Source organism: Galeopterus variegatus, unplaced genomic scaffold (assembly GCF_000696425.1).
Source record: "Galeopterus variegatus unplaced genomic scaffold, G_variegatus-3.0.2 Scaffold205, whole genome shotgun sequence".
Taxonomy (NCBI): Eukaryota; Metazoa; Chordata; class Mammalia; order Dermoptera; family Cynocephalidae; genus Galeopterus; species Galeopterus variegatus.
In genome coordinates this window covers 863844-874864 of record NW_007726316.1, presented here as the reverse complement: position 1 = coordinate 874864, position 11021 = coordinate 863844, and the positions used below count along the sequence as shown (strand labels likewise).

The 11021-nt window shown below is 34.6% G+C and overlaps 1 protein-coding gene across 1 annotated transcript in view; it reads right to left on the bottom strand.

Moving 5' to 3' along the window:
- Window positions 1-2209: 2209 nt before the first annotated feature.
- LOC103584968 (proteasome subunit beta type-1-like) overlaps window positions 2210-11021 on the bottom strand; it is a 267943-nt gene continuing 259131 nt past the window's right edge. The window contains 3 exon segments of the mRNA XM_008565818.1: window positions 2210-2280; window positions 2283-2699; window positions 2702-2947. Coding sequence (XP_008564040.1) covers window positions 2210-2280; window positions 2283-2699; window positions 2702-2947 — 734 coding nt within the window.

Here is an 11021-nt window from a genome sequence, read left to right as displayed (position 1 = left end):
GGGGCGCTCTTAGGCATCTTCTTTTGCATCAGCCCTAAAACCTCGAGACTGTAGTTAATTCTTTTCATTGTAGATTAGTTGATCAGTGATTTATTTGTTTTTTGTTGCTCTTGGAAATGCAAATAGTACTCTGGTAGCACAGCACACACTTCTCAGGCTCGCTCTATCCTCTGGCACTCCTGCTCCAGACCCGTCGCCATCTTCCATCTCTTCTGGTATTTTTCTAATTAATTATCTTTTATTAGTGATACTAGCCAGAGTTACTTTATGTTATTTTTAACCAAAACTCCAGAATTTGATTCACTTTATGTTGTTGATGCTAAGAACATTTTGTGGCAAACTGTGGACTGTGTATAATTTCAAAGCATAAAATTACAAAGATACAAAATGGTAATATTTGGTTTAAAAGCATGTATAATCTCTAGCACATATAAGTAAACTGTAAGCATTTCCAAAAATATCAAAGGTTTTGCTTTGGTTCTCATGGGGAGTTTAACAATTACATGTAAGAGAAATCAATGACTGCTAGTAAGCAAATTAATATTTATTTCAAATATATTGCAATTGTATTTTTTTTAGAATAAATAGAAAATACATTCATTTTGTAATATTAGGACATCACTATATACTTTTATATTATTTTATATTTTCAGAACCCTTAACTATAACTTACAATTTAATCCTGACCATGCTGGTTAATATAGTCTCAAATAAGTAATTTCGTGTAAGCACAACTAAAGCACAGAGAAGCATCCTTAAGCCAGGTTTTTAATCAAGATTGTGGCTGAGCCAAGAAAACTCCTCAGCATGTAACTTTTAGGTCAGTGAAATTGAACCTAAATTATAACAACTTCCTTAGAACTTGATAAATACCCTCAGTAAAAATTCAAGGGCATGTAATGCCATGGGAGTTACTTGTCCGAATGTATTTTGACATGACCTAACATGCAAATTGCTCTCTGAAAATCCACGGGGGTTGTGAGTCAAGAGTAGATGTCATGTGTAAGAATTGTAGGCACTACTGTGCCTCCAGCACTGACTTGTTCTTACATTGATAAAGATACTCACATACTCTGTCTTCCAACAGCCAGCATTACAATGGGAAAGTTACCACGTAGATCCCTAAAATAGTTTGCTTTCTTCGTGATTTGGTTTTATGGGCTTTGAAATCATACAGAGGGAAGATAGCCAGATAGGCAGAGGTATCTATGTACCCAGACATTTTATTAATTACTTGGATATAGCCACACAAATAGCAATGTCTTTGTCCTCTCTTTTACCATATATAACTACTCTTACTTTTCTCAGCTTCTGAAGAAAATATCACTTACGGGAGAAGTTCAAGTTCTAACTCTAGTAATCTTATGTAACTGTTCATTTGACTGTGGGAATTCCAGGGTTGTCCATAGATCGACACCCCTCAATCTCTTTATATTCCGTAAAAGCTTTTGCTATGATAATTCTGCATAATAAACAACTCCAAAATCTCACTGGTTCACAAAAAATCTTTATTTCTTGATTATGGATCTTTGGGTTAGCTACAATGGCTGTGTTCCAGGTAGCTTTCAGGTTCAACTGATTTCTCATTCTGGGATCCAGGTTGAAGGGACACCTCCAATCTGTAATGGAATGTTCTCATGCAGATAAAAGAGCATAAAAGGGCTGGCAGAAACTTGCAGTGCCTTTATAAGCTTCTCATCAGAACTACTTCCATTTAAAACTGGTACATTGTCCTTCCGCCCCCCCACACACACATTCCATCAGTCTACTGGCCAAAGTAAGAGACATGGTGAGCCCATCATCAATGGGGTGGGGAAATATTCTACTCTTATGATGAAGAGGAGGAAGAGAGAAATTTTTCTAACCAATGATGCAATCTGTTACATATTTTCTGCCCAAGACACTCCAGAAAACATAATATCCTGCTGAATTTTCAGGTGAGAGCTGGGAAACATAGACAATTGGCAGATTTGAAGTGATAACTTTTCATCAAATAAAAATGGTGATAATTTGGAAGCTGCGTGAGTTTTGGTGAGATTATGAAATGTTAACATTTTAAATGATCAGCATACGTGTAAATGACAAAAACCTAGTCTCAGTCCAGTATCCTGTTTGTTTAGCTTTATTTTATAATAAGGCAAATTTGCCTGACAGTTCCAAAGTACAAAATTATCCAGATTTGAACTGATTAATGGTAACAGCACATAAATTAGTCCTTCTTCAGGGGAACAGTCTCCTCCGTGATACCCTTTTTGTTTACAATGCAGATCCTGAGTGCATGCTGGTGGACATGTCTCTCTCAGCTGCAGAAATGAAGATGTCTTTCACCAACCATATGGCTCTGCTCAAGGACATGAGACAAACTCCACTCTGCATGTTCTTAAATCCAACGTGGTTGTCAAGCAGGGGCTGAATCTTGGTACTTGCTGAACCTCCAGCCTTAATGGAGTCTCTCTGGTAGCACCACACAGAGTCAAAGCTATAGACAGCTCTCTTCCCTTCTTCATCATATCCACCAATGATGTTGTAAACATAGTATGAAAAGAAGTGCTTTGAATACAGGATTGTAGACATCATTGCAGCAATTGCCCTCATAGTCATAGCCCTATTATTGAAATGCTTATGTAGCATTAGTGTTACTTCAATAATCTTTGTCAGGGTAAGACAATTTCCATGAAAACCGCTGCGTCCAATGACTTTGTTAATTTGTAATATTTAGGGATGTCCCAGGTATGAATTGAAAACCCTTCACTCAGTTTAGTGTCAGAAGCAGCAACTGAAAAATCTTCTCTAGCAATTGCCAATATAGTACCTCCGTTGAAAGTGTAGGGCAAAAAGAGCAGCTGTAAAGGGCCTGCAGCGCTGTGTGGCTCTATCCTCAGGTCTCTGCTGGGACCTGAGTTCAAGGCTGCCACTGTGGCTGCATCTCTGGATCCTGCTGTGTCACCTCAGTCCCAGTATCGATTTATTATCTCCACTTAATTTAATGTTTATTTTCTGCAGTATATAACAATGATGTATACCTAAGATATCCTAATGAATACCTTAAATATAACATTTTTGAGCTTGAAATTTGAATAAAAATAAATGATATGTACTCAGTATTTTATCATGCTTTTTCTCTAAAAGATAAAATTAACATTGGAATTCATTTCCTCAAAAAGTGATGCTCTTGTCCCAGGCATCTTTCTTAGAAGTGTGTCAATTGATAGGACATGCATACAAAACTGAAGTTTAGGATGCTGTTGATTGCCATTTTTATTTTTCCCTGCTTTAATTAAAGCTTTCATTGATGATGGAATTATTGGTCCTGAAATGATCCTTGACAATGTCGGAAAAGAACACTTCAACTCATTGTTACATCGTGCTTTTGAACTAGCTAGCAACAAAAGAAAATTACATTGCATTTGACAAGCAAATTTTTATTTGCTGTCTCAAGAAGGTTAACTCAGAAAATAGTAAAATGTCTGTAGAGTCCTAGTTTGCTGACCACTCATCTTTAGCTTTTTTTTTTTTTTTAAAATATGGACTACTACATCTACGACTTTTTTACATTTTTACATATACAGAAAAGAAACAATACTGTTCATTTTCTCTATTTTGTTAGTCAGGAGAATTTTAAAAGTTATTTTATCTCAAGCAACAAATTGTTAAATTTCACTTTTTTAATTATGTAGTGTATTAGTTTTCAATAACAGCTATTTTTGTTTATTAGTTTCGCTGGTTGGTTTTCTTGGATGTTATTATGGCCACTCCATGTCAGCATGCTAATTTCTCAATTGGTAAGCTTAAAAGATATTCTCTGGCTCAAATTTCAATTCAAAACTGCCTCTATCCTCCAATTTCAAGTTTATCATTGTTATTATTGTTATTTCAGTGAATTTCTCTGAACTCTACACATTATCTCCGGAGAATGGAACATTCAAAGCAAAGTAAGGGTTTGCTATTGGATTTGTAGTAAAGCAAGGCAGAATGACTGTGGTTAGAAAAAGATAACTGGCACACCAGTGTATGAAGCTACCAACCTCCTGCTCTCCTCTTCAGAAGCATGTGAAGCAGGATTAGGTAAACTCACATCATCTAAGCTGATAGGTTTCCTCTAATTAAGAAGGAAGCCCCACAAGGCCACAAATGGCCATTTCTATTAGGAAAACAGAAACAGAATAGTTCCATCATATCCTCAGAATACCGTCTTTCTCATGCTCCACTAAATTTATTTAGAACCACAATCTGGGAGCTCAGCATGACCAGTTAGCTTGTCTGACAGATCTAGCAGTAGTTCAGGCTGCATTAGCTGGTTTCCCTAACATAGCTTTAGTCAAAAAGAAAGGCAAGAATGTAAAGTGTAAAGTATGGGGTTTGGGCTGAGATCCTGACATTTCTGCTTTATATGTCTCTTTTTAGCAAACAAGTTGGGGCATGGCTCACAGCTGCAGATTCCAAATGTCTGCCTTGAGCAGCTGTTTAACGTATGAAGTAGAGAAAACAGATTCTAACTTTGACTTTTAACTCTGCCAATGTGTGATCTCGGTTTAATTACTTATCTGTGCCTCAGAGTCCATGTTAAGAGAACCGGTGTATTGATAGTATCCAATTTTTATAGCTGTGATGAGGATTCAATGAAATAATATTTAGAGAAAGCACTTCACATAGAGTTTAAGTGAAAGTAGGCAGTCAATAAATGATTACTTGGAAAGATTAAATGAAATTATAACCTATCCAGGAAGGAAAAACCAAGCATAATAGACGACAGAAATGTTTGGCTCTAAATTATTTTATTTCTCCTAATGAGAGTCAAGTTGATCTAAGTAAAGGGCAACGAACATAAAAAAATATATTCTTGGTTGCCCAACTTTTTGCCTATTAGTATGCTGTTCATGATGACATGAGTGAAATACTTGGAAGGAGTTACAGCTTGTAGGTGTTTCTATTCTGAAAAATAGTGGAAGGACTACAACAGTGCTGTTCAATAGAAATATAATGTGAGCCACATAGGTATCTTAAAATATTTTAATAGCCACATTAAAAAAGTAAAAAAATTAAAATAGTGAAGTTAATTTTAATAATACATTTTATTCAATCTAATATACCCAAAATATTATAATTTCAATGTGTAACTGATGTAAAAATGGTTATTGAAATATTTTGCATTTTCCCCTCTTTCTAAACTAATATATATTTCTATTTACAGCACATGTCAACTCTGACCAGCCACCTTGTAAGTGCTCAATAGTCACATGTCGCTAGTGGCTACCATATTGAACAGTGCATGAGTAAAGGACGGGTAAGATGAGGAAGAAGAGTCGGGATGGAAAATGAAATTAGAAGCTCGTGGTGGTATTCATGTACAACTTGTGATTAAGTACTATGTTTGCAGGCTGAACAATTTCAGAGAATCATTTCCAAGGCTGCTGTAAGGCACATTAACCAAAGCTATAGGTATGCCAATTAAGACAATTTGGTCATCTTACTAAGATATTGATCTTAGGCAGCATTGAGGATGTGTTTTGTTGACTACTTATTAAAATTAGAAGAGGTATAAGAGCTCAAAACTGCTCACTTTTACCATGAAGGGTCTTATAAAAAGGGAAGGCACTTCCTTCAAACAGTTGTTAAAATTTCATTGTATTCTCTCCTAGCCTTATCTTAGTATTCTATTCAAAACCTACCACTAAGTATGGCTCTGTATCTGAATCTATGTACAGTGTGCTGCATAGAGAAATATTGATCGGTTTTATCTTTGTCTCTTAAGAATTCCACATTTTATTGTACTAATGCTTCTTACTGTAACTACTGTATTAAATCAGAACTTTAACATTATGATTCATAAATAGAATGAAACTTGGTGCCCATAAGTCATAGCACTATATTGGAAGTTTAAAGTTAAGATTTATAAACTAACATACTAAATCACAACTTTAAAATTTAGGATTCATTAATGTGCACAATATATAAATCAAAGCACTGTACCTGATTCTTGGAAGTTAATGCAAGTAAATCAGAATTCTGAAAGTTAATAGTAATAAATCAAGAAAATACATTTTACTCGGTAAATTTCTTTTTTAATAGAACACTTCCTGTATTACATAATGGACACCATCTTTTGAAAAATATGAATCTCAAATCTTCTTTTGATAGCCATTTCCAGAATGTCTTTCTTGTTTTATTTAAGTCCATTTCTCTTATGTGAGCATGAAAATATCTGATACAAATGTCTTTTACACAAACTCTTATATTCTTGAAAACAGTAATTAAGTTATTCTACAGGTTTTCTATTTCTATGCTAAAAATACTCACAAAACTTAGCTTTCCTCCGTAGGAGTTATTTTCTTCACTTTTGATCATTTTTAACAAGTGTCTACAGTCTTTTTGAAGGTGATGCGAGGAAACCTGTACAAAATGTTCTTTCATGGTTCCTGTTAAGACTGTGGTGGATGAATTACTTCTAGACCCTCATATGTCATGCCTGTTTGTAACAGTCCATTTACATCTCAGCCAAAGCATCAGGAGCAGCTTTGAGTCTCCCATTGTAATATGTTTTTGTGAGCTCAGAAAAGAGAATTGCTTTACTCTTTTCATGCCCCGATTCCCTGAGTTCTGAGTAGCCTACAGCAAACTGGAGTCTGCCTTTTCCATTCCATCAAAACTGCTCTTATTACAGTTACTGAAGACCTACATGCTACCAGAAGCCAAAACCAATGTTGAGTCCTTGTCTTACATGAATATTCATCAACAATTGTTACTGTTGCCCCCCCTTATCATTAATATCTATTACACCTCTTGATTTTTCTCCTACCTCTTCAGCAGCTCCTTCCAGTCTCTTTTATGGAGCTTCCTGTCCTAACACCTCTTAACATAAAAACTTTAAATGAGTAGTTCTCAACCTGGAGAATTTTGCCCTACAGGGAACATGGGCAATGTTCTGAAGACATTTTTGGTTATCACAACTGGTGGTGGCAGTGCTACAAGCATCTAGTGGGTAGAGGCCAGGGATGTTGCTAAACAACCTAAAATAAACAGGACACCCTCCCACAACAAATAATCATCCAGTCCCAGTGTCAAAAGTGCAGAGGTTCAGAAACCGTAATGTATGCAAACTAAGCATGCATAATTCAAGAGAATGTAACTGCTCTGTGGATCTGAGCCTTTGAACGTTCACTATATATGCTACGTCCTTTGCCTGAAACACTCAGCTCCACAAATCTTCATCCTGCAAGTTCCAGTTAAAGGGTTTGCTCATCCTCCCAAGCATTAATAACCTATCAACATGGTTTTGTGAAACTAACATACATGGGATTCAAAGTCAGAGTGACACTGGTTTGAAACATGACTTTACTAGTAGTGTGTACTTGAGCAAAGTATGTTTTTTGAGCCCCAATTTCTTCTTCTTAGAATTGCGAGACAAAATATAAAATGAACAAGTTTATTATTAGGATTTAATCAGATATCGAAGCAAGGGAAATCTAGTTCTACATTTGTCACCCCACTGACCACTAATATTAACTTGGCTGGTTTTCAGGTTTTCACTTACATAGTAAGTAAAAAAAATAATCTTCCCACATTCTTCAATAAAAAGAATACAAGTACTTGGGCTCCCCATTCCAGACCCACCTAAGATGCTTTTAAGGTCTATTTGCAGGTGAATATAAAACAAGACAACTAACAGTAAAATGTGTCTAATGTCTGTCATGAGCTACACTTGGATAAATGGATTGTTCCAGCAAGAGAATTGTATGACACCTAATACATCTACTTTGGGAAGTATGTTAGCTTATGTGGATTATATAATGAAACATAAGAATTAGCAGTTGAGTTGAGCACACAGGACTAGAATTCTAAAATAAGCAGAAAACAGAACACTATAGGTTATGACAAACTAATACAATGATGGTACAGAAAAGTGATATATATTTTTCTATAAAAAATTTTAAAGTAGTGAAAAGATAGTATTGCAACTAATGTATGAAATGAAAGATAGTGTAGCCATCATCGTGTCTGTGTGTGTTTGCATGCATGTGCATTTCCACTTTCTCTCTTCTTTCCCGTCCAACAGATATTTTTAAATCAGCTAATTTTGTAGCATGGAAGATGAAATATGAGCACTCTAATGCATTGTAATTTACCAGGATTACAAATATAAATTGATCAGAGTGATGTGGAACAGTAAGGAGTACATGTACAAATGTACTTGAAATAATTCTCAAAAACGTGATCATGATTATTTTACTGAAGCTCCCATAAGAAATATTTACTTGGCAATTTTTGAAGCGTTTATTTTATTATTAAATTGTGGTGAATTCAACATTACAGTAAGCAGAGCCATCCTGTCTGCAGTAATGTTCTTGAATCACCTAAGCTATTCCCAGAGGAAATAATGGATGAAAGGAAAACCAAGTAAAAAATAACTTTTATCAGATGTACGGTAAAAGGCTTTTCTGACATCAGGGCATATGCAGATTTCCTTGATAGCCTGACTCCATGTGATTTAGTTTAGTAATTTTTTTTTTTTTTTACTTTCGATGACTTACTTACTCTAAGTAACTTGACATTTGAACATATAATTTTATGCATAAAATTACATAAATTATGTGGAATACTCCATTGATATCATTTTAAGCATATCCCAAGGCATGTCTCTTGCAGAGTTTGGTAACATATATTTGTGATTTTAAGAGAATCATTTGTGATATGAGTTGAGACAGGATTAGTTCTTATATTTAGCTGTATTTTATTCAATTATAAATTAATTTAGGTAATAAAATTTTAAATCATTTATAACATTATTAGGAGAAACTGTCTGAAGTTTTCTGATTTTTATTGTTTAATGTCATTTCTTTTTACCAAATGAGAAAACTTAAAGCATTCTTTCCATTGACATTTAGGCCACTTAATAAAATTGCCTAGTCTAGAAAATAATCTCAAAATATGAAATGATGTACTTCAATATAAATTTATAAAAAGCCTGTATGCAGCAAATAGCATTTTAAAATAAACGATAAACTACATCTAAGGGAAAGAAATCAAATACTAGGAGAGACAACTGGTGACTAGCTTAATAAAAGTTCTCAGAAATGAAAACGAGGAAAATTACATTAGTAGAAATATTGTAAGGAGATATGAATAGGTAATTCAAAAACAAGCAAAATACAGATGGTCAATAATGTAGAAACACACTTACGTCTACAAGTTATCAGATAAATTGTAATTGTAGCAACAATATCATTTATTTTCCAGCCATATGGTTTATTTTTAATGTAATGTTAATACCCATTATTGATGGGCATATGAATAAAAATAAATGATAATTTTACATACTTTGGGGAAGCATATAAATTGATATAACTTTCTAGGGAGAAATTCGTTTTTAAAATAGTAATATCTTTTGACATAGAAAGGTCCTAGGAATTTATCCAAAAGGAAATAATTATAGCCACAAGATGTTCATTTCAGCATGATTTAGTATCCACAATTGGTAACAACCTAAATACAAAAGAAAAGGGAATGAATTGAATAAATTATGATATACCCATGAGAAGATCTACTATACAGCCATAAAAAAGATATCTTAGAAATATATTTGCTGACATAATGAGATGTTCATAATTCATGGTTATCTGAAAAAAAACACACCTTTCAAAAATGAACATCATGATTCTATGTTAGAATCTTTTAGTCAAAAGAATTGCTTAAATTTACATAAGTAATAAAATTTTATTTAATGTTTCCCAGCAAAGTGAGGAGCCACAGTGAACCCTTCTCAACAGATTCCCATTCAAGATTTATGAAAAACCAAGACAGTAGTCCTTCACAACTGAAGACAAAAAAGCAACACTGAGGAATCAGTTATCTCATCATCGGTCCAGAATTAGGCTCCTATTCTCTCATGATTCTGATTTTCTCATCATCCCTCTCTTTCTCTTTCTATGGCTCGTTCTACTCTTTCTCTGTCTTATTCATTATTTCTGTTTCTTTTTCTATGCCCTCTACTTCTACTCTTATAACTGCTTCTGTTTCTTTGTGTGTTTCTCAGTGTGTTTATGTGTATGTCTCAAACAAAACTCACTAAGAGAGAGGATCTTACTGAGCCTAGTAGTTAGCATCCAATATGGCATATGCATACTAGATGGAGTTGTTATGTCAGACTACCTCTTAAGCTCCTGGTCTAGACTTTAGCTTTATTTCATGATCCCAATCGACTTTGTTTAGGACAGTAAACTCATATGACAGAAAGCAAAACAGAAGCCACTCTTGCTTTCCTCAAAAGGGAACTCTAGAACTAGAGGACACTTAATTATCTTTCTGTGATGAAATAATAGAATCAATAGTATAGAATCTATAAAATAGGCCATTTTATATTGTTCATATTTGTGGTTCATTTTTAATAATAAACATTATCATTATCATCCTATAAAGAGAAAAAAGTAAGTTTTGCTTATCATTTCAAATCACTTGGTTTAGTCTCCAACTTAAAGGCTCTTATGTCCCTGTCAGTGATTATTTGTAAACATATCCTTCTTCAAAAGCATCCACTCAATCTCATGCATCATTCTGTCAGCCATTCTTGTTCCCCTTTCTATCCTGTTTCCTCTAAGAACCTTGTAATTGATATTTATAATTTCAGCATCTTCTAAATCCCAAAACATTCCCTTTGTCTACGTACATCATGTATAATTTCACTTTTTCCTAAAAAAAAGTGTTTAGATATTACAGCTAAGTTATTTAATTACTTAGATTGTGTGCAGAATTCAGTAGTACTCAGTTTTGAGGCCATCTGAGCCAAGAGTACTTTACCTTTTTAGAATTTGGTGGTATTTTTCTATCTTTAAATTGTTTCTTTATTCTCAGAAGTTTGGTCTTTCCCACTTGCTTATTTCCTGGCTTCAGAAATAATTCTCTAGGGCTGGCCCGGTGGCACACTGCTACAGTGCAGCACTTGGGAGCACGGCTGTGCTCCCGCCGAGGGTTCAGATCCCACATACAGACCGGTTCCCGCTCACTGGCTGAGCGAGGTGCAGGCGCAA